The sequence below is a fragment of the Vulpes vulpes genome, chromosome 10 (assembly GCF_048418805.1).
Source record: "Vulpes vulpes isolate BD-2025 chromosome 10, VulVul3, whole genome shotgun sequence".
NCBI lineage: Eukaryota > Metazoa > Chordata > Mammalia > Carnivora > Canidae > Vulpes > Vulpes vulpes.
Window position 1 is genome coordinate 52,909,001 of NC_132789.1, and position 26,779 is coordinate 52,935,779.

Below are 26,779 nucleotides of genomic sequence, written 5' to 3' on the forward strand. Positions count from 1 at the left end.
GGGCTTTGTCCAGGAAGCTCCCAGAAACATGAGCAATGGAACACAAGCAGAGAACAAACCAGTGTAAGCGTACCCATTTGGATGGTTCTGTGCCCATCAAGGGTGTAAGACACATACAGAAAGGGTGCTGATGGGGGAGGGTATGAGACAATAGCATCTTCCCTGACCTCAGCTCTGGGAATCACCCTCACGATCTGGGACCTTCAGAAAAGATCTCTTAGCTGCGTATCTGAGTCTTAAAAGATACCAGAAACAGACTCAAATGCCATCCTTGGGGTGGAAGATAAGAGGGCAGGGCTAATGGCTGGTGTGGATAACCACAGATGGACCCCAAACTGCGCCCAACCTTCGCGGAGATTGGGAAGACCCTGGAGGAAATCCTGAGCCATTTACAGGAAGAAGAGCTGCAGACAGACAGGAAGCTGCAGCCCACAGCTAAGGGTAAGAAATCCGACCAGAGTGTTCCACCTGCCCCAAGGGAGGGAATGAGGATGTGGAGCCTTCCTCTCTAGGGCTCATTGCAGGATCCCGTGTCCAGAAGAAGGGCAGAGGGGCAGGAGACGATGGGAAAAGTAGTGGACTTGGCATATTATGACTTGGCATATCGCCTCCCTTTAAGTTTGTTTTTTTCATCAGTGCAACACTTTGTGGCACAAGGTGCTGCTTCTGTTTGTTAGGACGACTAACGTAATCCTGATCTGACTGCTTGTTTCTCAGGACTCTTGGAGAAAGGACCTGGGGTGAAGCGACTGAGCACACTGGATGACAAAATACCTCCCAAATCTCCACGCCCAAGACGTACTATCTGGTTATCCCGAAGCCAGTCTGACATCTTCTCCCGTAAGCCCTTGCGTACAGTGAACGTCTTGGACCCATACTACCGGCCACAACAAGGTGGTGCTGCCCATACCCCCAAAGTCAACCCTTTCAGTGCTCGCCAGGACCTCAAGGGTGGCAAGATCAAGTTCTTTGACCTGCCCAGCAAGTCGGTCATCTCCCTGGTATTTGACCTGGATGCACCAGGGCCCGGAACTCTGCCCGTGGCTGACTGGCAGGAGCCCCTGGCCCCACCTGCTCGCGGGTGGCGTTCTTTGCCCGGCTCACCAGAGTTCTTACATCAAGAGGCCTGTCCATTTGTGGGCCGAGAAGAATCACTATCTGATGGGCCCCCACCACGCCTCAATAGTCTCAAGTACAGAGTGAGAGAGATCCCACCATTCCGAGCATCTGCCCTACCAGCTGCTTTAGCTCATGAAGCTATGGACTGCTCCAGTCCCCAGGAAGAAAATGGTTTCGGGCCCAGGCCCCGGGGTGCCAGTCCATGCCTTGCAGGTGCCTCTGAGGAAATGGAGGTAGAAGAAGAAAGGCCGAGAGGCTTGGCTCCAGTCCCCTTCTGTGTCTCAGGCATGGGCCTGAAACCCCAGGGAGAACACGATGGGTGAGGGGGATTAATCCCCAGCTCACCTGGAAGTGGACCTTCAGTTGAAGCCACAGGGCTCCCCTGGCGCACAGCCTGGACTCTTCCCTGCGGCCTCAGAGCAGGCAGGCTAAGCTACGCCAGGCTCAATCTGGGGGCTCCAAGTGCCCAATGGCTGTGTGTGAGAGGGGAGGCAATGGTGGAAGGCCTTCCTAGTTAGGGCCAACAGCCGATATCAAGCTTCTGGAAGCTAGCAAGGAGCTCTGGCTCCCACAGGACTCCCAGTGCACCTCCCAGACAGGACCAGAGGACTCCTAGTTCTAGCTTGAGCTGGCAGGCAGCTAATACCCCAGGTTCTTCTCCCACCCCAGGTCTGTCTTTTGCCCTTTCCTGGGTCATATAAGCTTCTGGATGGAACCTTGGAGCTAACCAGGAAGCCATAAAGGGCATGGCTATTTCTCAGACCTGAAGACCGGGGAGCTTCTTGCCAGTATGTTTAAGACACTTGAATAATTGCTGTTTGCACTTACTGCACGGCCAGACCACAGCACTACATTTCTATGCAAGGGTGAGGCAGCGTGGTGGTCATGGCTCTTAGCTAACCTATTCAGAGATCTTTTCCAGTCAATTAATCTATTTTCATATTTATGAAGGAGTCTTAATGTTCTGCCCCATAAGACTTTCAGCCTTGTGGTTGGGAGTGGGGCTGGTTTTGTAGGCCTCAGGGTCTGCTCTATGTACTTGTCAACATGTGATACACCCAGTTGGTTAAATGGTTTATCCGTGGACTGATTTTCTTCCCCTCCTGCTGTGGCTGGAGCTATGGGAACAGTCTGTCCTTACAGAGCCGCAATAAGAAATAACCAAAGATGAAGCTGGTCAAATATTTTCATAACTTGTTTCTGTTGATTTTTTGGTAATACTTTTTCCTAAGACACTTTCAGATTTAAAAATAAATAAAGTCTGTGTTACAGGTGCTGGCCAGCCTCCTTGTGTATACCCTGGTTCCTCAGCCTCTAGGGGAACGGGAAGGTCCACAAGTGGTGCAGCAGTGTCTCTGCCAGGACTGCCCCCCTCTGTAGAAGGTGGGAGTAGGACATTCACAGCCTAGAGGGACCCAGACACCTCTGTTCCACTCAGTTCTCCTCCCAGGCCTTGAGTCCTAGGCAGAAGCTGGGTCAGCTGTTGCCCCAAGCCAGCTTCATCTTCTGATTGTGGGCTTTGGAGGAACGGGAAAACTGGCTCTTGGCCACCGTGAGGGGGACAGCTTTGCCACTCAGGTATACCTTGTTGTGGCATTCAGGTAGCCAGGGTCCAGAGCTACAGGGCTGGGGTCCCTGGCTCACTCCCACATAGGCCATCACGTAACCTGTCATAAAGGCATCAAAACCCGCCCGATGCAATCCGTCCCCAGGCACTGGGTGAGGACTGGCTTGACTCTCTGGTGCTTCTGAGGTAGCCGTATCAGCTGTTTCCAGCCCTGCGACTCTAATGCCCATCTCCAAGTCATTTTTGTGCCCTCGCGCCAAGCCAGGCTGGCTCCTACTCTCATCCTCAGCCACCTCCTGCTCAATTTCTTCAGCCTTGAGGCCATCCCCACAGACCTGTTTCACGGGAGGACCATCCTCATTCTCCTCAGAGGTCTGTTTCCCGGGCAGGCCCAACAAAGCCCTCCGCCTTTTTTCCCTACGTCGCCGCCGTCGCCGCTTGTCCTCCACCACAGCCTCATCAGTATCAATGATGAGGTCAATATCATGGGACCGAGGACACTGTGGTCCCAGGGGACACCAACCATAGGCCTAGAGGCAGGAAAGAGGCTGAGAGAGGGGTTCCAGGCATCAGAACCTCCCCTCCCCCAAGAAATGGGTGGGTGCTCTCACCGAAAAGTTGTCACAGACGCTGGTGGAATGAGGACGGTGGGTTGCAGGGGGCATGCAGCAGCGGTAGTCAATGTGAGCCCTCATGCTAGGAGGATAGCTGCAGAACTCCAGGCTGAGGTGTGGGCTGCCGGCTGCCCGCTGCTTCCCGTTTTCCCGCTCACTGAAACAGCGGAAGAAGGTATTGGTCCACTAGCATATAAACTCCATAAGGATTTTGGTCAGTTTTGCTCACTGCTGAATCCTCAGCACCTAAAACAGTGCCTGGCACGCAGTAGGCACTCAGTAAATACCTTAGGTCCATAAAACAGGCTTGTCCCAGCCCCCGCCCCCTCGACCAGTTCCTCACCATTTCCGGAAAGCATACTCTAGATAAGAGGCCACGAAGCGTGCATGAAACTCAGCAGCGTATTTGGTGTCATAAATGCCGGCTGGGAACATTTCACACAGGTCAGCAGTGAAGGTTCCCAAACTCTCGGGCAGGTGTGCGTAGAAGTTCTGGTACAGGAACACCAAGTCTATGAGGCCGTTGTGCAGCACCAGGGGCCGGCGGGCCCGGATCAGCTCCAGGAACAGCGTCCTGACTGACTGGCTCTGGCTCTCATCGCCCTGGGTGGAAGGAAAGGGGTCAGCGGAAGGGCAGTCCCGGAGGGGCCTCTCCTCGGGGCCCTTCTCCCTGGCTCCCCTACCTGGAAAGCTCTCCCTCCCTGCTCTACCCAGGGCCGGATTCCTGTGGGTCACGCTGGTTTCCCCAGCCCCCTAGGGACTTCCCATACTTCGCAGGCGCCCGGCCTAGGGCAAGAGGGGGTGAAGTCACAGAAGGGGCAGGCTCAAGGCTGGAGACCTACCTTGTCATTGCCCTTGTGGTAAGGGATCCCTTGAGCGTACTGGCGGTTGAAGTTGAAGCCATGCTGTACTAAGAACTGCACAGACTTTGGCTCTATCACATACTCCTCCATGCACAGCAGTGTCAAATTGAACACCTGAGCCAGGTAGGAGTGTTCGCCCTGAGAGAAAAAGGATCCACTACCTCAGGATTTGGGATAAAAACACCCCTAGCCTGATGCTCCCCAGGACCTCAACCCTCCTCCCCTCAGCCACAGCAGGGACAGGAACGAGAGCAGCCTGTACCTTGTCTGGCTGCTGCTTGAAGCAGGCGAGGCCCAGGGAGAGAACAGAACGGGTTCTGGCAGCATGACACACGGACTTGTAACGTTCCTCGATGCACCTTGGGGTTGGGTTTAGGGGTGGCTATGGCTGGGAGTCAGCCCTCAAACCCCCCAGGCCTGGGACCGCTACTCCAGGGACGAGGTCTGCCCCTCCTGCCAAGGCTGGCACTAAGGTCAGGCGTATACTTACTGGTTCAGCAAACTCTTCCTGTCACCAAGCCCACTCAGTTCCTATGAGCGCGTGAAGGGAGAGTCTGCGTTAGGTTCCCGGCGCCAGCCCTTTCCCAAATACCCACTGTCCCCATCCCCACCCCTCACCGTGTCCACGGCCACAAAGCTAGCGGTCTTTAGGGCCAGCAGGAGCGATGGCCACATCTCCTTGAAGTTGTCACTCTGCACATCCACCACGGGGACCTGGGCTACTGGCTCCTCCCCAGACTTGGTGCTCTTGCCCACACCACCTGAGGGCAAGGAGAGCGATGGGTGTGGAGGCTCAGGAGGGGCCCGGGGAAACAGACACCAAGCAGGCCATGGCCGGGGCAGGGACGCTCGGGGGCAGTTTCGCTGAGGCCAGAGATGGCAACTCTGCCCTCCGAGCCTTTGTGTCCCACAGACCTCGGAATGAGCCGTGCACTGAATCTGGGGAGACAGAGGGCGCCTGCATCTTCCCGTGGCTTATGTGAAGCTTTGGGAAGAGGACTTCTCCCCTCAGCCTCACAATCTTTAGAAGAGGAAGGCCGGACTAGACCATCCGTGAGGTGGTTTTCCCACATCCCGCGGGAAACCTTTCGCAGGGCTTGAGGAGTGCGACTCTAACACCCCACACAGCTCCACAGTACTGTTCCCACGGCGCCCCAGTTCCTCGCACCCAGGCTCCCAATTCGTCCCACTGGCTCCGGCCCCCGACCCCCACCTGCTCCACTTAACGCAACCGCGGGCTCTAGACTACACCTCCCGACACGCTCCCACCAAGCCAGGCTTTCGCCGCGGAGGCGCGGTGGCCACCGGGAATTGTAGTCTCGTGGCTGGTTCAGAAGGAACGCGCTAGTCCTTCTGAACGTGGAGGTCGGTTTCTAGAGCCAAGAGCCCGAGGCCTTCCCTTCTCCGGGCGCACGGGGGCTTAAGGCGGGAAGCCACTCACCGTCAGGGACCGCTGGGGCCGAGGCCGCGGCACCGTCGCCGTCGGCGGCCATGACACGGCGCGCCCCTCGCCGAGCAGCCGGGGGTACGCGGCGCTTCCGCCTCCGCTCTCCGCGCGGCTCCCGCGGTCGGGCAGGGACGGGGCGGGGCCTCGCCCTCGGAATCGCCGCGTCGCCCGCCACTCGGACTTCCGCTCGCACGTCCCGGGGCGGCGCGGAGGAGGCGGGGCGGCGCGCGCCGGGGCCTATCGGCCGGGGCCACGCCCCCCGGGGTGCGGCGGCGCGGCGCGCGGGAGACCGAGCGGGAGGTAATTCCCGGCGGGAGCATGGGCTGCCTTTCCGCTCCCGGGTCCTCCGCGCGGCCGGGGGTGGGGGCCCCGGGCCCCAGGGGCGGTGAGGCCGCGCGGCCCGGGGGCGTAGGCCAATCCACTGGGAGGATGCGACCTCACCTCCAGGAAGTGAGAAGGGGAGGACTCGGGCTGCCAGAGGGGCAGAACCCCCGACCGGCAGGGAAGCCTTGGTAATCCCGGCGGCTGATAACCGGGACTTGAATTAATGCTCCGGCAAGTGGGGACGGCGAGGAGGGGACAAATTGTAAGCCCCGAGGAGGTGTAAGTTCACCTAGAGGGTGATCGCACTTGACTCCTGGTACCGTGGGAGACGTTCTTTGTCAGGGGCTCCAGCTCCCATCCTCTCCACCCACCAAGGAGCCTCAACCCCTTATCCTTGGCTATTCACTGTGCTATTCACTGTTCGTAGCTCCATCTTCAGCCTTTCTCTCCACGGAGTCTTTTTCATTGTTCGGGTTTCTCCCATTTTATTTAATTTTTTTAAAATAATTTTTTAACTTTTATTTATTTGTGATAGTCACAGAGAGAGAGAGAGAGAGAGAGAGAGAGGCAGAGGGAGAAGCAGGCTCCATGCACCGGGAGCCCGACGTGGGATTCGATCCTGGGTCTCCAGGTTCGCGCCCTGGGCCAAAAAGCAGGCGCCAAACCGCTGCGCCACCCAGGGATCCCAGGGGTTTCTCCCATTTTAAAGAAGGAAAACCTCTTACTATCTCTTATCTGGTTAATTAACTTAACAGTTCTTGTTGTATACAACTTACCTGGCCCAGTGCTCCGCTCTAGGGACTCTACTGTCAGTTTATGGAGTTTTGTAGCCAAGTCGGGGAAGTGGATACTGATCAAAGAAACAAAATGTGAAATTACAATTAGTATAAGAGGAAGAATGGAGAATTACACAAGAGGGTAAGATTTGGGGAGGGGGTGCTGATTTGGACATTTAAGTCAAGACCTGAAAGAATGAGTAACTGTTAGATGAAGCACAGAGTATGAGCTGTCCAAATAGAGGGAACGGATTTGGTGGTCAAGGTGGGTAGACATGTGGGGGGATTGACGCAACTATTTAGGCAAATAGGGCTGGAGCACAGTGAGTGAGGGGATGAGGCAGGTGGGGATCTTTGGACCCTACACAACTATATTAAGAGGACTGGGTTCTCAGAGCAATGGATGTGATAGCCAAGGTCCTCCAGTGGCTCACAATGCACTTAGTGATCCTGTGGGCCCTACTTTCTTTACTTCTGACCTCATCTACTACTCCTCCTTCTTTGGCCGCCATTTGAACCACACTGGCTTCCTTATTATTCTGCAAACACACCAGGCACTTTCCTTAGGGCTAATGCACTAGCTCTTCTTTAGGATGCCTTTGGCTAACTCCTTCAGTTGCCTTAAATCATTGATCAGGTATCAGGTATCACTTTAATAAGGCCCACCTTGACTGTGTGGTTTTATTTATTTTATTTATATATATATATATATATATATATATATTTTTTTTTTTTTTTTTTAATGAGAGACAGAGAGAGAGGCAGGGAGCCTGATGTGTGACTCAATCCCGGGTCTCCAGGATCATGCCCTGAGCCAAAAACAGACGCTCAACCACTGAGCCACCCAGGCGTCCCAACCATGTGCTTTTAAATTGCAACATTCTGGGGCGTCTGGATGGCTCAGTTGGTTAAGCATCTGCCTTTGGCTCAGGTCCTGATCCTTGTGTCCTGGGATTGAGTCCTCCGGTGGGCTCCGTGCTCAGCAGGGAGTCTGCTTCTCTCCCCACCTCCGCCCCACCCCCACTCATGCTCTCTTGCTCTCTCTCTAATAAATAAAAAATCTTAAAAAAAAAATAAATTTGCAACATTCCACCATCACCACTCCTTTTCCCCTTAACCCACCCTACATTTCCTCTTTATGCTAGTACGTATCACTCAATATCCTGTATAATTTGCTTATTATTGTTTGCCACCCCCCCCCCCCATTAGAATATAAGTTCCACAAGAACAGGAACCTCTGGTGTGTTATTTACTGAAGTATTCCAAGTATTTAAAACTGCTCGGCACATAGGCACTACATAAAAATTTACTCAGTGGGGCAGCCTGGGTGGCTCAGCGGTTTAGCGCCGCCTTTGGCCCAGGGCGTGATCCTGGAGACCTGGGATCTAGTCCCATGTCGGGCTCCCTGCATGGAGCCTGCTTGCTCTGCCTGTGTCTCTGCCTCTCTCTGTGTCTCTCATGAATAAATAAATAAAATCTTAAAAAAAAATTTATTCAGTGAATTAGTGGGAAGCTATTGAAGGTTTTAAGTAAGAAAGTAACATCATGTCTTAAAAGGCTGCTTTACTCTGGAGAATGGATTGTAGAATGAATTATGGTGTTAGTTTTATGAAGGGAGTTTGGCTATGAAGAAGAGAGTGGGTTTTGTAAAAAGGATTGAGGAGCAAGACCTTGAGCTCAGTCAAGTTAGGAGAGACCATTCTTTCATATAATGAGGAGAAGGAGAATGCAGGTAAGTGCAGTGTAAATTTGTACATTCATTTTTTTTTCTCTGAAGGAGGAGGCAAGCTCTTGATGAAAATGGGGTGCTGAAGTCAAGTTTGAAGGAAAGAGTTTGAACCAGGGGCTCGGTAGGGACTGTAGTGTGGCACAGCACAGGAGTGCAGTCTCTGGAGGCAGACCTTTTGGGTTTGGGTGGACAAGTTGCTTAATCTCTACAAGCCTGAATTTCCTCATAATTAAAATAGAGGTAATATTAGCATATACTTAACGGAGTTGTCTGGAGGTTGAGTGAGAATTTGGTAAAACTCTTAGCATAGGGTCTGGCATGTAGTAAGCCCTCACTGGCTGTTAGCTCTGTTCGAGAAAAGGGCACCAAAAGAACAGTGAGGGAACAGTGAAGATCAATCAGATACATTTCTCATTACCAGGGGGCAGCCAGCTTTGGTTTACTAGATCAAGGAAAGATTAGGAAAAAAAAAAAAAGATTAGGAATAAAAGTAGCACATCTCCTCCCACCACCACCCCAACTTGCCATCTGCTCTCAGGCAAATCTTTTCCCATCTTTGACCCTTGGAAACCTTTCTGTAGAATGGAAGTTTGAATGCATGATAGTTCAAGGCTGTTTCATTGCAAATATGCTACATCTCTAAGCAGATAAACTTCCTACCCGCCCCATGCTTCTGGACACACCTAATAAACCCCTCTCCACACACACAGTCACAGTGAGCATCTGAGACACACAGGTGCTCCCACACAGGACCCAGCCCAGCCCTGGCCTCTTATCTTGTGTCTCCAAGATTATGCTAATATTGGTCCCTCTGAAGTCACTTGCAGAAACTCAGCCTGAATGGTCCTACCTCAGTGCGCAGCCGGCCAAGAGCAAACTCCTGAGCCTCTGGAGAGTGAGTAAAGCTAGCCACCCTATAATGAATGTTATAGAGAGGGAGGTGGCTGTACCCACTGTGGGGCCCTAAGATTCAGCCTCATTGTGACTACTTTGGGCCTTTCTCTTCTAGGCCATCATGAAGAAGCCACAAGCAGCTGTGAGAAGTCGTCTTAGGAAGCAGGCATCCAGGCAAGAGGGAAGGGAGAAACGTGTCCTCAGCAGCAGCCAGGTCAAGCCTTCTACCGCTGCAGGTGAGGAGCTTGGTCCTAGTCAAAGATGAAGGTGCTGGTTTCATTGGCCATGAGGGGAGGAAGATTCAGGCTGGGAAGGAAGCGTGGTATGTGTCAGGGCCTGAAGGAACTAATTAAGGATCTAATTCTGACTTTGCTCTATAACTTTGGGATAATTGCTCTGAATGGCTGCTTTCCTACCAGTGAAATGGAGCAATTGTTTGTGCATTTCCTTCCTCATGTGGCTTTCATGGGATCAAATGAGTTTATGAGCCTGAATATGTTTTATAAGTGGAAAAGCCCTGCACAGGTATACATTATGCTTAGCTGAAACTGTTGGGCTTTCATAGTGACCCAGAGGCAAAGGAGGCAGCAGAACCACCCTGGGAAAGTTCAGACCAGAAATCCGGCTATGGTAACACACTACTGGAGAATTCTGGTCTGACTCCAAGTCCAAGGCCTAAGCAAGGGGTTGGGGCTGGGGGAAGCCCTCAGTGGGAGAGCAGGCCGCAGTGCCCTGGGCAGTTGGTACACAGCCTGTGCAGGGGCAATGCCTGAGTCTCCTGAGGCCCCCAGCAGGCTTGGCCAAGCGGCAGGAGGAGGCGGCATGGCAGGCCTCTGTCTCCTCATACCATCTGTTCAGAGACACAGCCGAGGTCATGGCCTTTCGGGAGAACCTACTGAACTGGTACGACCGAGAGAAGCGGGACCTGCCCTGGAGAAGGCTGGTAAGCAGGCGACAGGACAGTGTGGTGGGAGGTCGGTGCCCAGCTCTCTCCATCCTGACTCTTCATCTGGGATTGCGTTGGCAGGCAGAGGGTGAGGTGGATCTGGACAGGCGGGCGTACGCTGGTGAGTGCATCTCTTGGGAGTGAGGCTGCTTTGCCCAGATGCCCACTGGTCTGGGGCCCAGGGGCTGTGTGCTGAGAGCAGGGGAGCTCCGCAGCGCCCTCATGCCAACCCCTCTCCCCCAGTGTGGGTCTCAGAGGTCATGCTGCAGCAGACCCAGGTCGCAACGGTGATCGACTATTATACTCGATGGATGCAGGTGACTTTAGGGAAGGAAGGGGAGGTCATGAGCCAGACCCCATAGAGAGCCTAGCCTTTGGGGTGGGGTAAAAAAGGCTTCCTTTACCTCCCTCAACCTTGGTCTCACTTCTTTTTGATCACCTTGGAGCTGTAGAAGTGGCCAACGCTGCAGGACCTAGCCAGTGCTTCCCTGGAGGTAAGAGCCCGGGGTAGGGGGAATGGGACAATGGGGGACTGACCACTGATCCCTCTGATCTCACCCACAGGAGGTGAACCAGCTCTGGGCTGGCCTGGGTTACTACTCTCGAGGCCGGCGGCTGCAGCAAGGAGCTCGGAAGGTAAGGGAGTCACAAGGTTAAAGGGGTGAGCCCCAGGACCTCAGGTGTCTCATAACCTGGAGCCTTCCCACCCCAACCAGGTGGTAGAGGAGCTAGGGGGCCATGTGCCACATACAGCAGAGTCCCTGCAGCGGCTCCTGCCTGGCGTGGGGCGGTACACAGCAGGAGCCATTGCCTCCATTGCCTTTGGACAGGTGAGCCCATAGCCCACCCCCACATTGTGTGTGCCCACCCCCCTTCCTCCCAGACCAGGCTGACTCCTGGGTTCCTCTATGCCAGGCAACCGGTGTGGTAGATGGGAACGTAATACGGGTGCTATGCCGTGTCCGAGCCATTGGTGCTGATTCCAGCAGCACCCTTGTCTCCCAGCATCTCTGGTAGGATATCGGGGTCATGGGAAGACTGGGAAGGGTGTCTCCAAAGGGTCTTTGGTTCACAGCAGTGTTTCCTTATAGGGGTTTATCCCAGCAGCTGGTAGACCCAGCCCGGCCCGGGGATTTTAACCAGGCAGCCATGGAGCTGGGGGCCCTAGTGTGCACCCCACAGCACCCGCGCTGCAGCCAGTGCCCTGTGCGGAGCCTGTGCCGGGCACACCAGAAGGTGAGCCATCTGGGGAAGGGGCAGGCAGGGCTCCTAGAGGGCGACCCCTACCCCATGACATCTGCCTTATGCCTCTTAGGTGGAACGGGGAAAGCTCTTAGCCTCCCAGAGCCTGCCAGGCAGCCCCGACGTGGAGGAGTGTGGTAAGTGCCAGCCCCAGCCTGTACTGCGCCATCCAGGAGCTGCTGCTGGAAGCCTCATTCCAGTTTATCCTGGCAACCTGAATAAGATTCTGCAGAGCCGGGCCATGGCCTCTCTCTGGGCTTGGCACCAAAGCTCACCTGCCTGAGTGGCACTTGCGGATCTCTCTTTCCAGCTTCCAGCACTGAACAGTGCCAGCTGTGTGCGCATCCCACAGAGCCCTGGGACCAGACCCTGGGAGTGACCAACTTTCCCAGGAAGGCCAGCCGCAGGCCCCCCAGGGAGGAGCGCTCTGCCATTTGTGTTCTAGAGCAGCCCAGGGCCCCTGGGGGTCCTCAAATTCTGCTGGTGCAGAGGCCCAGTTCAGGTACCTAGATCCTCGGAGTGAGGGCAGTGGCCTGAACTATAAGGGAGAAATGGAGGAGTCAGCAGCTAAGTTCTGACCACCATGTCTGTGCTTTCCCTCAGGTTTGCTGGCAGGACTGTGGGAGTTCCCATCAGTGACCGCAGAGGCCTCAGGGCGATGTCAGCATGAGGCCCTGCTGCAGGAACTGCAGAGTTGGGCTGGGCCCCTCCCAGCCTCCCACCTCCAGCACCTTGGGCAGGTGAGTGAGCAGTGGGAGGGGCAGGAGTGATGGCTTGTGTGGGCACATCCATAGGCCTGTTTCAGCCCCTTGACCCTCCTCCAGGTGGTCCACACCTTCTCTCACATCAAGCTGACATATCAAGTATACGGTCTGGCCCTGGAAGGACAGACCCCGGTGACCATTGTACCACCTGGCGCACGCTGGCTGACCCGGGAGGAGTTTCACACTGCAGCTGTCTCCACCGCTATGAAAAAGGCACTATTTGTGTTGTCTTTGTTGTACTTTTTGGTGTTTCTTGTCTATTCTATGTGAACCTGTTACCATGTAAACAGGAGGAAAAAAAGCATGTTTTAAACAGATGTACAGGGCCATGAAGTTGAGGAGAGACCTCTTTGGGGGGAAAGGTGCCAGCCCTGCACTCTCCCCCTTTCCTTGCCTAGGTGTTCCGTGTGTACGAGGGCCAACAGCCAGGGATCTGCAAGGTGAGTCTCTTGGCCCTCACCCAGCCTTCTTTCCCCAGGCCCGAATCCTTCGGTTTTCAGTGAGTTAAACAGTACATGTTTGGGGGAACATTATCCACTCCAGACTTCACCATGGGGAGAGGAATAGTTCTTCCTTGGAGACTTTATAGCCTGGAGTCCAGGGTGGAGAGGGAATAAGAACAAATGATGGAGACAACAGGTCACAGGTGTGTGAAATGCTTGTAGTAGGTTTTGTGGTTTATGAGGTGGAGAGTTTTCAGTTCTGTCTGGGAGGCAAGGATCAGAAAAGGCTGCTTAGAAGCAGCAGCTGGTAGGTAATCTCAGTCTAAGAAATGAATCATTGTCTCCAGGTTTGGGAGGGGAATTAGCAATAAGAATGTTCACACTGGGCCCAAGAGTAGTGTGAGCAAAGGTGGCATAATGCAGTTGCAGTGTGCAAGGAGCTGTAAATATTTGATGAGCAGGGCCCGCACAGACCAGGTAGGGCTATGAACACCAGGCTAGTAAAGCATTTTTAGTGGAGAGAGGAGTCAGATTTGTATGTTAGTTAATTACCTTGGGCTGCCACTTAAAGAGTCGATCGAAGAGGTAGATACTAGATTAGAAGCTTTACAACATTCAGGCTAGAACGGGAGCTGTATTAGTGGAATGGAGAGGGAGCTGAAGGAGAGGACTCCCTGCTGCCCCCTAAGTGCCTCCTTCCTTTGGCTTCGCACAGGGTTCCAAGAGATCCCAAGTGTCTACTCCATCCAGCCGGAAAAAGCCCAGCCCTGGCCAGCAACTCCTGGATAATTTCTTTCGGCCTCTCATCCCTACGGATTCATCCAACCTCAACAGTATGGCCCAGTGACATCTCTAGAAGCCCCCATTTCCTGAGAATCCTGGGTTTTTGGTTTTGTTTTGTTTCTAATTTTATTTGACAGAGCATAAGCAAGAGGAGCAGCAGATGGAGAGGGAGAAGCAGGCTCTCTGCTGAGTAGAGAGCCCAATGCAGAGCTCAATCACAGGACCCTGGGATCATGACCTGAGCTGAAGGCAGATGCCTAACCAAATGAGCCACCCAGCAGCCCTTGAGTCCCGTTTTTTAATAAAGCGCTTATTTTTATAGTCATTTTGGAGACTTTTCACCCTCTCCCTAGCCTTCTCATTCTTCTCTGGGGGACCTAGAAAGTGGTAAAGTCCTGCTTGGTGCTGACTTCCATTGCCGAGGGCTCCCAGCCAGCCCTGGGCCAATGGAGGAAGGAGTTCTGTTCAGAGTGATCTGTCTTCCTCCAGCCCCTAGGTGAGAGGGAGAGAGCAGCTGCAGGGGGCCCCTGCCAGTGGCTGACACCCAACACCCTTGGTCTACGTCTCTGGTCAGCTGATTTGCTCCAAATGGTATTGTCCTACAGCAGGTGGTTGGGCTCAGCCCTGACCCAGTCCCTCCCCACCTGTAAAGGCTGCTCCCTAGGGAGAAGGGAAACGAGAGGATTTGTTCTGTCTTAAATTCCTACCTCAAATACTAAATTTACTTCTGTATTGTTTCATACGTAGTGCAACTATACAGCAAATCACGGGGTTAATCATAAAATTGGGGGTAGGGTACAGGGAAATGGGATCAGAGAAGGTCACAAAGATGGTTCAAAAGTATTGGTAAGTTCTATTTCCTAATTATGTAATGCCTTTATTATTCTTTATATCTTGCATATATATTAGTAATAGACTAATAAGAATATTTCATAGTTAAAAAAAAATCCCACCTCTTTGGACCCTAGTGAGAGCTTCACGTTCTGGAATGTACCGAAGAAATGGCGGCCACACCTGGCCTGTAGGGACAAAGCCCTTCACTCCAAGCCTTTGCAGGTGTTTCTTAGTTCCAGCTGGCCCTGCGCTCCAGGACAGGAGGCTGAGCCCAGCCCCCACCTTCTGGCTTCCTGATCCCTGGCGGCTTGCTCCTCCTGCACAGACTGCCACAGGGCCCGGATGTTGCCCTGGCCGAAGCCTGTGGCCCCCTGCCTCTGAATTAGCTCCAGAAAGAAAGTGTCCTCTGGAAAGAGAGACTTGGTGAAGACCTGAAGTAGAAACTTGCCATCCTCGCCATCCAGCAGGATCCCCCATCGGGCCAGCAGGCTAGGCTCATGCCCTGCAGCTAGGATCTGCCGTTCCTTGCCGGGCTGTTGGTAGTACGCCTCAGGAGGGGCGAGGAGCTGGCCCCCAGCCACTGCTACCCCCTCAGTGGCTTCTACGATGTTGGGCGTGTACAGCCCCACGTGCTGCAGCCCTGGTCCCCTGTGCCGGGCCAGGAACTGCTCCACCTGGTCCTGTCCACTAGAAGCCCCCGGTAGGGTCTCCACCAGCACGAGGGTGGGGACAGCACTGCCCGGTGGGCTCTGCAGGGCCGTGAGCTTCAGTCCCCCTAGCCCAGATCCTGCTGTCACCTCGAGGCCCACCTCGGGATCCTCATCTGGACTCAGCGGCAGGTGGCGGAAGCCTAGACAGTGGCGGAACCAGCGCATCAGTGGGGGGGAGCTGCCAGGGGTGCAGGCCAGGGTCAGGTGGTCCACGTGGCTGACCCAGCCCGGGCCGGCTGCAGAGGGCACGGACTGGAATCCTGGCAGGAAAGGCCCTTGGAAGCCGGCACGCTCCACGAGTGTCAGGCTGAGGTTGCCGGCGGGCGGGCTGACCACGGCGTAGGTGGCTGTGCCCTGCGCATCCTTCACGCTGACCGGGGGCACCGGCACGCTGCAGCCCCGCGCGACCAACGCCCGGGCGGCGGCACCCGCATCCGCCACGTCGAAGCACAGGTTGGTGGCGCTGGGCACCGCATGACGCGGGTCCAGGCCGTACAGCGGCTGCCGCGGCCCTGCGCCCTCGTTCACCAAGAAGACCGCGTCGCCGCTGCGCAGGGCCAGCTGCCGCCAGCCTTCTGCTTCCCGCACCGCCAGGGGCTGGAACCCGAAGAGCCGCCGCAGGTCGCGGGCGAGGCGCTGCCCCGCGGGCACGTGGAAGGCAACGTGGCACAGGCGATGGGCGTGCGCGGCCATGGCGGCCGGGATGGTCACCCTGGCTTGGCCTTCCCCCAGGGCCGCTCACCTGTGTTCAGGACTCGCGGACTCCGTCCGGCTTTGTCGTCGGGAGCCTGTGGAGTCCAGTTTTGCCCACAGAGCGCGTCCCTCGCTCTTTTCCGAGAAGTCACGGACGCACCCTGAGAGGCCCCTGGTTCTCCCGGGGACGCCGTCCCGCCCCCCCAGCTGCGCTGGGGCCGCCTGGGCTGCTGGCAGGCGCTGCAAACCACGTGGAGCCGGGCGGGGGCAGAGCCTGGAGGGGGCGGAGCCTGGGGGCGGAGCCTGGAGGGCGGTGCCAGCGCCGCGGCACAGCCCCTCCCACCCAGGTCCCGGCGCCCAGGCTGCGGCGAGGGCGCGGAGCTGCCCTTTCCCGGAGCCTCTGGCTGGGCCACGCCCGAGGGCACTGGGCCGCCCTTCTCCTCCCACCCCGGGGAGCTCACAGTAGCTGCCTTCACGCGGTGCCAGGCGCCGGGCTTTCTCTCACCCCCCCTAACCTTAGAGCCGAGGGAGCCAACCCCAGCTGGGGGAGGACCCAGAATTCCTACCCCCTCCCACCCTCGCCCCCACCCTCTGCACGGAATTTATCAATGTTGTGTTTTAGCTTAAAAAACGCTAGAAAATTTTGCCTTTGAGTCATAATGTTCCTTTAAAACTCTAAAAAATAGGGGATCCCTGGGTGGCGCAGCGGTTTGGCGCCTGCCTTTGGCCCAGGGCGCGATCCTGGAGACCCGGGATCGAATCCCATGTCGGGCTCCCGGTGCATGGAGCCTGCTTCTCCCCCTGCCTATGTCTCTGCCTCTCTCTCTCTCTGCGTGACTATCATAAATAAAAATTAAAAAAAAAAAAAAGACCACTGAGTATTACATCATTGATAGGTTCATTGGCAAGAGGAAGAAGGATGTGATGGAAGGACAGGGCTGAGAAAAAGATGTCCAGCTGTGTGTTCCGTCTTGCAGCCAGGAAGGCAGTACCCAGAAGCTGATCAGCAGTGGTAAAAGTCTACTCTGCAGACTAGTCAATTTGAGAACATGGGTTCCAAAAGCCAGGTAGACCTTGGGTTTGAAAACTACTTCCAGGGGCACCTGGGTGGTTGGTCAAGTGTTGCCTTCAGCTTGGGTCATGATCCCAGGTCCTGGGATTGAGCCCCCTGTCGGGCTACCCCACCCCTCATCCCCTCCCCAGCCAGCAAGGAGTCTGGTTCTCCCCGTCCCTCTGCCCCTGACTCATGCTCTCTCTCTAAGTAAATAAATAAAATCTTTAAAAACCACCCCAAAACAAAAGCAAACTCTACCTCCAGTATTTAGTAGCTGTATGACTTGGGGCAAGTTGCTTACTTTCTCTGAGCCTTAGTTTTCTCTTCTGTAAAAGTGGGAATAATAATAGTACCTACTTCTCAGGGTGTTTGTGATTAAATAAAATAGTATATGCTGCAGCCTGACAAAGGGTCCAGGATTTGGCCTGTGAACCTGGGCCTGGCTATGTGGGGTAAGGGCATACAAAGTGGGTTTCTATGTCACAAGGTGAGGGGCTGCAGTAGTACTCAGGATAACAACCACATTAGGACTACTCCTCCCTCTCTGGGGCTTGAGCCCTGGGAAGGCTCTAGAAAGGCCCTAGCATTGTTGTGGATTCTGGAGGATGGGGCCCTGGGAATAGGGTTATGTGAGGGCTGGGGCAGCTGGGACTATCTTCTGTCCTCACTATCATGATCAGTCTCCAGGTGAGCAGCTCTAGTGCCTCCAGGCCTTTGGTCTTGCCAAAGGGGTTTCCACTCAAGGGCCCTGGGTGTGGACAGGGAACAGAAACTGGTTTCCTGATGCATCACTTCCCACCTGCTCCTGAGGGAGAGGACAGATTTCTAAAGGCCAAGTAGAGGGTGACTTAGAAAAGAAAGGGAGATCTTAGTTAGGGCATGTTGTCCTGCAAGAGTGCTGTGCTGGACCTTGATCCAGGATGCAGGTTGGGCTCTTTAAAGGCCAGACAGGGTGGGGGAGGGTAGAGGTGGTCATTGTCCTTAGTCTCCCACCTAGCTAGACTCCAGTTCCTGCAGCCCTGCTGGCCTCTGGGCTGTGACCAATGTAGGACCCCTGTCTCCTCGTGGTTAGGACCCTGTGGGACTTTCGCATGACGTTGTCCTCCCTGCCTGGCCGGGACTGCTTTCTTGCTGGGGCTAGAGGTGCTGAGGGTAGGCGCTGGAGGGTACACAGGTCCCAGGTGTGAGGCGATGCCACTGCAGGAGTCCTCCTGCCACACCTGCCTTCCAAGAGCCTGTACAGCCACATCCCTCCTGCAGCTCTCAGCCTAAGCTGGGAGGCTGGCAGAGGCCCACTCTTCTCCAAAATCCTGACCTTCACCCCAGTCCTGTCTCTCCTCTCCCAGCCTGAAAAGGTGGGGCCAGGAACTCACGCTAAAGTCCCACTTGCCACTCCCCTCCAGGGCCAGGTGGGTGATTATGAGCTGCTGTTTTTTAACATGACCTCTGAGGGTCACCCTTGGCTTGACATTTTACAAACGGTGGCCTGGAAGACCTCACAGAGGAGGTGACTTTTGGGTGTGTATGTGTATGTGGTAAAATGCACATGACAGGAACGCCTGGGTGGCTCAGAGGTTGTGTGTCTGCCTTGGGATCAGGCCCTGATCCTGGGGTCCTGGGTTGGAGTCCCACATCGGGCTCCTTGTAGGGAGCCTGCTTCTCCCTCTGCCTGTGTCTCTGCCTCTCTTTTGGTGTCTCTCATGAATAAATAAATAAAATCTTAAAAAAAAAATACACATACCATAGTAATGTTTACCTTGTTAACCATTTTTAAGTGCACAGTTCGGTTGTATTAAGTACACCCATCACCATCATCTATCCACTGAACTCTTTCCCTGTTCCCCAGATGAAACCATGTCCCCATTAAAGAACTCTCTCCCCTCCCCCAGTCCCTGGAACCACTAGTTTACTTCTGACTACTCTAGGAGCTTCATATAAGTGAAATCATGCAGTATTTGTCTTTCTGTCCATCATTTCACCTTAAAAGTATTTAAGGTCACCAGTAATTTTCATGTTATTCAATGGACAATTTTAAGATCTCATTTCACTGACTCTCAAAAATATTTTATGCATTGTCTATTTTTTGAAATACTCTTGCCCTGGCTTTTAGAACATCACACCCACCTGGTTTTCCTTTGGTAGCATTCTCTCTCCTCTGCCTGTTTTTAAATGTTGGTGCTACTCAGGGCTTCGGTTATCATCTCCTTGCTAGATGATCCCCGCATGTATGTCCCGCTTCCTAATCTTTATTCAACTGCTTATTTGCCATCTTGATTTGGATATCCCACTGTCACCTCAGATTCAACATGCCCAACATTGTTCCCTTTTTACTCACAGGTACTCCTATCTGAGCACCTGTCCCACTCTCTCCAGTGGTATTATTCAGAAACCTACATCATTTTTGAACCTTTCTGTTTCTCATCCCTTATCTCCAGCCAATCACCATGTCCCTGCCTATTCTATTTCCGAAACATCTCTCAACTCATTCCCTTCCTCTTCATTTCTCTGTACCACCCAAGTGCAGGGCCTCACTGTCTCTGCATCAACTGGATACTACTAATTGCCTGGCTTTAGGTTCACCACTGTCCTAACCAGTCTCCACCTTGTAGCCAGAGTTAGCTTTGAAAAAATATAGATCAGGGCAGCCCGGGTGGCTCAATGGTTTAGTGCCGCCTTCAGCCCAGGGCCTGACCCTGGAGACCTGGGATCGAGTCCCACGTCGTCAGGCTCCCTGCATGGAGCCTGCTTCTCCCTCTGCCTGTGTCTCTGCCTCTCTCCCTCTCTCTCTCTCTGTGGGTCTCTCATGAGTAAATAAAGTCTTTTAAAAAATAAAAATAAAATAAAAAATATAGATCTGATTATGTCGCTGTCCTACTTAAAAACCTTCACTAAGCTCTGGTTGCACATAGGATAAAGACAAAAAAAGTTTCTCCTGGCTGATTAGCCACTGACAACCTTTCCAATTTTTGTTGTCATTCCTCCACACTGTAGTTTCTTGATGTTTCATGCTGCCTCCTACTCAGAACTTTGGTCTTTGCTGTTCCCTCCTGACTAGAATACCTTCTTTCCCACCCGCCTTGACCTGGTTAACACTTTATCAATTATTAGGTCTCAGATGAATTTCTTTGAGGATGTCTTCCAAGACCGTCAAGACTTATGTCTAGTGCCTCAGAATTTATTAATGAACCAATTAAGGCCTCAAGGGGCTGGTGGGTGATTATCAGACTGCAGGTTTTTTTTTAAGATGTTATTTATTTATTCATAGAGATGCAGAGAGAGAGAGAGAGAGAGAGAGAGAGAGAGAGAGAGAGAGAGCGGCAGAGACACAGGCAGAGGGAGAAGCAGGCTCCATGCAGGGAGCCCGATAAGGGACTCGATTCCGGGTCTCCAGGATCACGCCCCGGGCTGCAGGCGGCGCTAAACCGCTGCGCCACCGGGGCTGCCCTGCAGGTTTTAATATAACCTCTAGGTGTCACTCATGACCTCTGCTTAACAAGGATGTGGCTGGGTACCAGGAAGGAGGGGCTGAGTAGGTACCCTCCTGGCCCACCCATCCAGCTGGGAGACGTTATGGGAAGCCCAGCTTCTTTCAGGTCTGACAACTACTCCATCTGCTCTGGGTCAGCTGCCTTGGTAGGGTGACCAACCATCCCAGTTTTCCCAAGACTGAATTTCCAGTGCTCTCAGGATGTGGAAATTTCAGACCTAAAACTGGGACAACCCTGGGCAAACCATGGGCAGAGGGGCCAAAACCTCCATGTCTACATGAGACTAAGGTCTAGGCCTAGCAGGAGAGCTTAGCTATAACCCAACCTGGCCAAGTTGATAACAGCAACACTACTGGTGGGGTGACCCTGCAGCCCAGTGGTTACAAGAATTTTGGGACAGAAAATATATATAGTTTTAAAATTATTATTTTATGTTATTTTTAAAGAAAATCTGAGCTTTTCCCCCCAAAGCACTGATTTTTTAAAAAAGATACTGTTTATTAATTTGACAGAGACAGAGAGAGAGGGTACAAGCAGGGGGAGAAGCAGGCGAAGGGAGAGGGAGAAGGAAGCTCCCTGCTGAGCAGTGAGGCCAATGCAGGACTCAATCCGAGGACCCCGGGACTCCAGGACCATGACCCGAGCTAAAGGCAGATGCTTAACCAACTGAGCCACCCAGGTGCCCCAACTATATATACTGAGTATAAAGAGACCCACTTATATCTGACAATGCTACCATTGCTTGAGTGCCACTGGGCATAACACAATAACATATATTGTTTCTAATCCTCACAGAAACCTCAAGAGTACAGAAGATAATTCCCCTTTTGGGGATGAGAAAATAAGACTCAGAGAGGTTAAGTGATTAGCCTAGGTCACACAGCTGTTAAGTAAAATGGTGAAATTCAAAGGAGGCCCCACCATAGGCTGTTGTCCTAACACTAAGTTGTGTCCTCACTGAGGAGCCAGGGTTGTGTTTCCTAGAGTCCAGGATGAACCCAGTCAGTTCTTATTTGATTGCAAATGGACATCTGGACATGGGAGAAACACAGGTGAGGAGCCATCAGGAGCTAGCATGAGTGAGAGGGACAAGTGAGGGTTAGGAAGATAGGTGGAATTTGTAACAAGGGTCATGCTCAGCACTGTAGCTTGCCCAAAGTTTGGGCTCAGTGAATGGTTGCAATTAATGATCTAGCCAGCCACTTCCCTTTCCCAGAGATATGGTAAGGCTGAGTTTTATTTTCGCCTAGGTGGTTGTTGAGGAATTGAGCTGCTTCTGAATATTCAACAAGAGTTGGTTGTGTAGAATTACTAGCAGAGGACTACTTTGGTGTGTAGAGGTATGGGCAGAGGCCTGGCTGGGCTGGGCAATGGTCAGAGCCCTGATGGGCACTCAATGGTCTGGCTGCCAGATGTTTACTCCATAGGAGGGGTAATAAGACTTTGGATTCCTTTAAGAATGTAAAGTTTTCTGGCAAGACAGTGATTTGGGTTATGCCATTTCATTTTATTTCCTTGGTGATGTCCAAAGACTTTTAGGGTGCGAAAGCTGTCCACAGATGTGCCTAGCCTCTGGACCTAGTATGGCTTGGTGCCCTGTGGCCAGGTTCTGCCCATAGCTCCACTCTGCTAATCCCAGTCATCAGAGAGCTGGAACTTAAGAAAGTCTTCCCCAGAGCTCTCTGCTCTTCCCTAGGTGGCCTTCCAACTTCTGCCAGAGAACTGGGCCTCATACACTGGGAATAAAGGAGGGTTGGGGAGGAGGGAAACCATCAATAGTTGCTTTGTACTTTTATTTTGTAGAAATACCTCATATATTCCAGCTTGACTAAAGGGAGGAGGATTTTGTGAAATAGTCACCGACAGCATATCATCAAATTGATATGGGACCTCTTGCCAGTAGCTCATGGAAGATAGTGACTTGGTGCAGTGGAAAGCACATGACTTTAGAATCAAACAGAATTGGGTTCTGCTACTTTCTTGCTGGGTGATCTTGGGAAAGTTACTCGACCTCTCTAAGTCTTGATTTCCTCAATTGGTGAATAGGAATAATAATAATGTCTATGTTACAAGTTTGTTTTGAGGTCTAAATTTGTTAACCAATGTATATAAAGCTCTAAATCTGGTATAAAAATATAACATTTATTGAGGGCTTATTATGTGGCATGCCATGTGTAAGTGCTCTATAAGCATAGCATGGACTCATAGAGCCCTATGAGTTGTATACTTTTTTTTTTAAAGATTTTATTTATTTATTCATGAGAGACACAGGGAGAAAGAGAGGCAGAGACACAGGCAGAAGGAGAAGCAGTCTCCATGCAGGGAGCCCGACATGGGACTCGATCCCGGGACTCCAGGATCATGCCCTGGGCTGAAGGCGGTGCTAAACCGCTGAGCCACCCAGGCTGCCCAGTTGTATACTTTCATTGCCTATGCTTAATAGTTGCAAAACTGAGACTTGAGGAGCTTGAATAACCTGCCCAAAGTCACAAAGCTGCTAAACAGCAGATCTAGGATTTGGACCCAGACAGTTTCCAGCTCAGGCATACTTAATTACCAAGCCATGATGCCATATGGAACAGGGCTGAATAAAGAAAAGCTATTATGATCATAGTAATTTAGTATTAAGTGCTTTTTATATCCATGGTGCTAAGTGTTAATTATTAGCATATTTGGACGCAACATTTATCCTTTTTGTTCCTATTTTTTCCACAGCCATGGCAACAAAGAGCCTTGTGCTTGCTACAGCAGAGTATCCTGCTTTTGTCCGATCCAGTCCGGTGCGTCAGTCTCTGCAAACAACAAAAGATGTGGCCACCGGCCGCCTGTCCCTGCCCCCACCAGAGGACCAAGGGAAGCTGAGGCCTTTCTGATTGGAACCAAGCTAGAAGTGCAGCAGACAGGTACAGATTGGCAGACTGGGAGCAGGGCTCACAAAAGGGAGGTCATGCTTAATAAGCCTGATTAATTTCTTTGAGTGGCAACAATGCAAAGGGACAGGGGTGAAAGGAGGGACAGTAATTCATCCTGATTCCAAGGCACAGGAACGTTGCTAAAACCAACACAGGGATTTTGTGGAGATGCTGCTGGGGCCTGGAGGGGTTTGATGGGGCTCAGCCTTGGGGGCAGCTGAAAGGAAACTCAGTGAGTGGCTCATGGTGACCTAGTGAAGAGGAAACCCAGAGCAGGGACAGAGCACAACCTGCTCAAGCCATGTAACCAAGACACAAATCTGACCAGGACACCTGCCTATTAATTCCCTTCCAATGGCTTCCCACCACCTAAATATGGTATAATGTAAATGAGAGTGAAACAATAAAAACTCCATTTATTTGATACTTACATGCATAGGGTATTTTACAGAGACGAAACTGAAGCAGATAGCTGAAGAAACCTGCCTGGTCACACAATTACTAATATACACTGAGACTCCACCCCAGTCTGCTTTCATAGGCCCTGTGTTGACCCCAACCTAATTTGAGTACTGTTTTTAACGGTGGTTCTCTTCCATCAGACAGGAAGCTCTTCTGTAGCAGGTCCCATAACTAAATCTCTGCAATGTTAGCCCTCAGTAGATGTTGGTGATGCCGAAGCTCCTGTGTCCTTTATGCTTCTTCCTCTGAACACTCCATAGATGAGTTCATCCAAGCTTTTGGCTTCAATTCTCAGTTCCTGGAGGAAGACTTCATAATAGGCATTATAATGACTCCTTAACTTCAACACCACCCCAGATGATTATTCTGAGTCCATCATATTAATATTCCATCCTTCTCACCTATAATTGGCTTAGGAATGGGGATATGCTCTGGTCCTTTCTAGTGAAGCTAAGGGGACATTTGCTGGGGGGCTTCTGGGAAAGGTTTCTTCACTCCTAGGAGAGCCCCTGGAAACAATAATGATTCTTCTTCCTGGGAATGTTGTCAAGTCTGAATGTGGCCTGAAACTAATGCAGCCATTCTACTAACAGTGGAGGATGAAGTCAACAGCAAGGATGGCAGAGTGCAGAGCTAGAAGGAGTCTTTGTCCTTGACAGCACTCAGTCTGCCAATCCTAGAGGCCACCCTAATGCTGAAATTCCTCAAACAAGGGAAATTAAATATTGTCACTGCTGAAGCCATTGAGAATGGGCTTTCTGATATTTGTAGCAGAAAGCATTCTTACTGAGACAACCAGGGCAGCATTATGGCTTTTGTGGTTCCCTTCCTCCAGAATGATTACTTTTTAAATTATATTTAATGATTGCATTGGCATAAAGATGAATATATTAATATTGTACATTAAAACATCTTTGACTTAAAAGTTTGTTTTTCTTTCTGATTTAAAGAAGATACTTTTTAAAAAAATTTTTATTTATTTATGATAGTCATAGAGAGAGAGAGAGAGAGGCAGAGACACAGGCAGAGGGAGAAGCAGGCTCCATGCACCGGGAGCCCAACGTGGGATTCGATCCCAGGTCTCCAGGATCGCGCCCTGGGCCAAAGGCAGGCGCCAAACCACTGTGCCACCCAAGGATCCCCTAAAGAAGATAATTTTTAAAAAGATTTTATTTTTTCATGAGATGACACAGAGAGAGAGGCAGAGACAGAGGCAGAGGGAGAAACAGACTCCACACAGGGAGCCTGATGTGGGACTTGACCCCAGGACCATGGGATCATGCCCTGAGCTGAAGGCGGATGCTCAATCGATGAGCCATCCAGGCGCCCCTGATTTAAAGAAGATGAAAGCATTTTTTATGGATCCCTAAAAATATTGGAGAACTAATGTGCCTAGTGTGCATAGTAGATAGAATGGCCCTGGATAAAACTCCCAAATAGCCATCTCCAGTCCATACGTCCTTTTTGACCTTCAAACCTTCATATCTAACTGCTTATTGGATAGTTCCAATGGGTGTCTTACCTCAAATTTAACCTACCTATGGCTGCACGCATAATTTTGCATATACCTTCCTTTGTCTAGGGTCCCCTATCTGAAGGAACTATTCACCACCCAGATAGTTGCACCAGTCAGAAACCTGGGTCCTCAACCTCTCTCACCCCATGCCCAATCCATCACTAAATGCTGTTAATTTTCCTTCTGAAATGGCTCTTAAAAGCATTTACTTGCTTCCATTTCCACTCTTATCTCCACTGCTGCTATTGTCCATGTTACCAGCATCTCTTGCCTAGATTACTGCCATGGATCCTAATGGTCTCCCGGCATCTCATCATCCCTGTAATCTTTTATCTACATTGTTCTCAGAAAGATCTTTTCAAATTGCAAACCCGATCCCGTTATCTCCCTGGTTAAAACCTGCTGATGGCTCCTGTTGCTCTTGTGACAGAGACCCAAACCTTTAGCTAGGCTTCTGTGGCCCTGTCTAGCTTGGCCCCTGCCTCATTTTGTTTTTCTCTCTTACTCTGTGGTCACCACATGTTTTTCCCTTAGCTCCTCAAACACAAAGGCTCTCTCCCTCTGTGGGATCTTCGCACATGCTATTCTTCCATTTTCTACTGCTCCTTCAGTTTAAATAAACTTTTCCAAGGAAGCCTTCACTCTCACTCTCTCTCTGACTCCCCAGTCTACCTATGGGCATTGGGCAAGTTTCTTAACTGCCTGATCTTCTGTTTTCTCATCTGTAAAATGAAGATGGTAATAATGCCTAACTCATAGCTTTGTTGTGAGGATTAAATAGAATGATGAATGGGAAGCACTGTGAGGTCATACTGGTGCTGTCTTCTGCTTGGGCAATTGTCCTTCTCTCTGCCTGTCTTTCTAGATGGGAAAAGTAGTGGAGAGACACCCCACCCACCCCTGCACTGCCAATTCTATGTGGGAATCTTGGGGTAATACAGGCCCTAAAATGTGAGGGTTTTGAGGAAGAGCATCTACACAAGGACACTCAAAAACTTCTAAGTGACTTGAGTGAAACCAAGGAGCTAATTGTGCCAAGGAGTCATTGACAATGCCTGGATTGGGCAAGAGGTACTCAGAGAGAGGGAGAGATCAAGAGAACCTACAAAGGTCAGGGAGAGAGAGGAGGTCAGCGGGAGCACATCACATTTCTATCAAATCTCCAAATGGCCTGTAACCTCTAGAACAAAAGAACTTGGCTGCAATGGGGTCTGTATGTCAGGCAAACCTTGGCTTCCATCCCCACCCTATCACGTATGGGCTGTAGGATCAGGAAAGTCACTTTACTTCTCTGTGCCTCAGTTTCCTTATCTATAAAATGAAGTTAATGAGCTTATTTTGTAAGGTTGGTAGGAGGATTAAATAGAACTGTATTAGTTTGCTCAGTCTGCCATGATAAAGTACTATACAGGCTACCTTGATTTATTTATTGTACTTCGCTTTATCATGCTTTGTAGATACTTTTTTTTTTTTTTTTTTTTACAGATTGAAGGTTTGTGGGAACTCTGTTGAGCAAATCTATTGACTCCATTTCTCTAACAACATTTGCTCTCAGGGCACCTGGGTGGCTCAGTTAAGCTTCCAACTCTTGATTTCAGC

At 51.8% G+C, this 26,779-nt stretch overlaps 4 protein-coding genes across 21 annotated transcripts in view; 2 read left to right on the forward strand and 2 right to left on the reverse strand.

Moving 5' to 3' along the window:
- Positions 1-2,394, forward strand: part of TESK2 (testis associated actin remodelling kinase 2) — a 143,025-nt gene extending 140,631 nt beyond the window's left edge. For all 4 annotated transcript variants that reach the window (XM_025991953.2, XM_025991954.2, XM_025991956.2 and 1 more), the window contains 2 exons: positions 324-441; positions 718-2,394. In XM_025991953.2, the coding sequence (XP_025847738.1) occupies positions 324-441; positions 718-1,442 (843 nt within the window). In that variant the 3' untranslated portion in view covers positions 1,443-2,394. The remainder of the gene's footprint in view (positions 1-323; positions 442-717) is intronic.
- Positions 2,302-5,735, reverse strand: TOE1 (target of EGR1, exonuclease). Its single transcript, XM_025991959.2, has 8 exons — positions 5,605-5,735; positions 4,782-4,924; positions 4,654-4,694; positions 4,426-4,522; positions 4,143-4,301; positions 3,644-3,903; positions 3,298-3,457; positions 2,302-3,216 (listed from the first exon to the last, which is right to left on the reverse strand). The coding sequence occupies exons 1-8, from the start codon at positions 5,654-5,656 to the stop codon at positions 2,596-2,598; spliced, it is 1,533 nt and encodes a 510-aa protein (XP_025847744.1). The 5' UTR covers positions 5,657-5,735; the 3' UTR covers positions 2,302-2,595.
- Positions 4,842-16,333, reverse strand: HPDL (4-hydroxyphenylpyruvate dioxygenase like). Of its 2 annotated transcripts, XR_011994826.1 has the most exons (3): positions 14,465-16,333; positions 6,711-6,784; positions 4,842-4,924 (listed from the first exon to the last, which is right to left on the reverse strand). XR_011994826.1 is itself a non-coding variant. In XM_072724144.1 (1 exon), the coding sequence occupies exon 1, from the start codon at positions 15,746-15,748 to the stop codon at positions 14,549-14,551; it is 1,200 nt and encodes a 399-aa protein (XP_072580245.1). In that variant the 5' UTR covers positions 15,749-16,333; the 3' UTR covers positions 14,359-14,548. The 2 variants fall into 2 exon arrangements, 1 of the variants encoding a protein (XP_072580245.1); XM_072724144.1 differs by lacking the exons at positions 4,842-4,924; positions 6,711-6,784 and having other exon boundaries at positions 14,359-16,333.
- MUTYH (mutY DNA glycosylase) lies at positions 5,582-13,836 on the forward strand. 14 transcript variants are annotated; one of them, XM_072724137.1, is made up of 18 exons: positions 5,582-5,688; positions 9,257-9,334; positions 9,449-9,569; positions 10,125-10,276; positions 10,361-10,400; positions 10,523-10,596; positions 10,732-10,773; positions 10,844-10,915; positions 10,996-11,109; positions 11,195-11,292; positions 11,371-11,515; positions 11,595-11,658; positions 11,832-12,023; positions 12,125-12,261; positions 12,316-12,498; positions 12,684-12,725; positions 13,444-13,561; positions 13,649-13,836. In XM_072724137.1, exons 3-18 carry the CDS (start codon positions 9,455-9,457, stop codon positions 13,699-13,701), a joined length of 1,641 nt encoding a protein of 546 aa, XP_072580238.1. In that variant the 5' UTR covers positions 5,582-5,688; positions 9,257-9,334; positions 9,449-9,454; the 3' UTR covers positions 13,702-13,836. The 14 variants fall into 14 exon arrangements, with proteins under 14 accessions (XP_072580238.1, XP_072580242.1, XP_072580239.1 ...); XM_072724141.1 differs by lacking the exon at positions 5,582-5,688 and adding an exon at positions 5,812-5,910; XM_072724138.1 differs by lacking the exon at positions 5,582-5,688 and adding an exon at positions 5,814-5,910 and having other exon boundaries at positions 10,128-10,276.
- Positions 16,334-26,779: the final 10,446 nt, after the last annotated feature.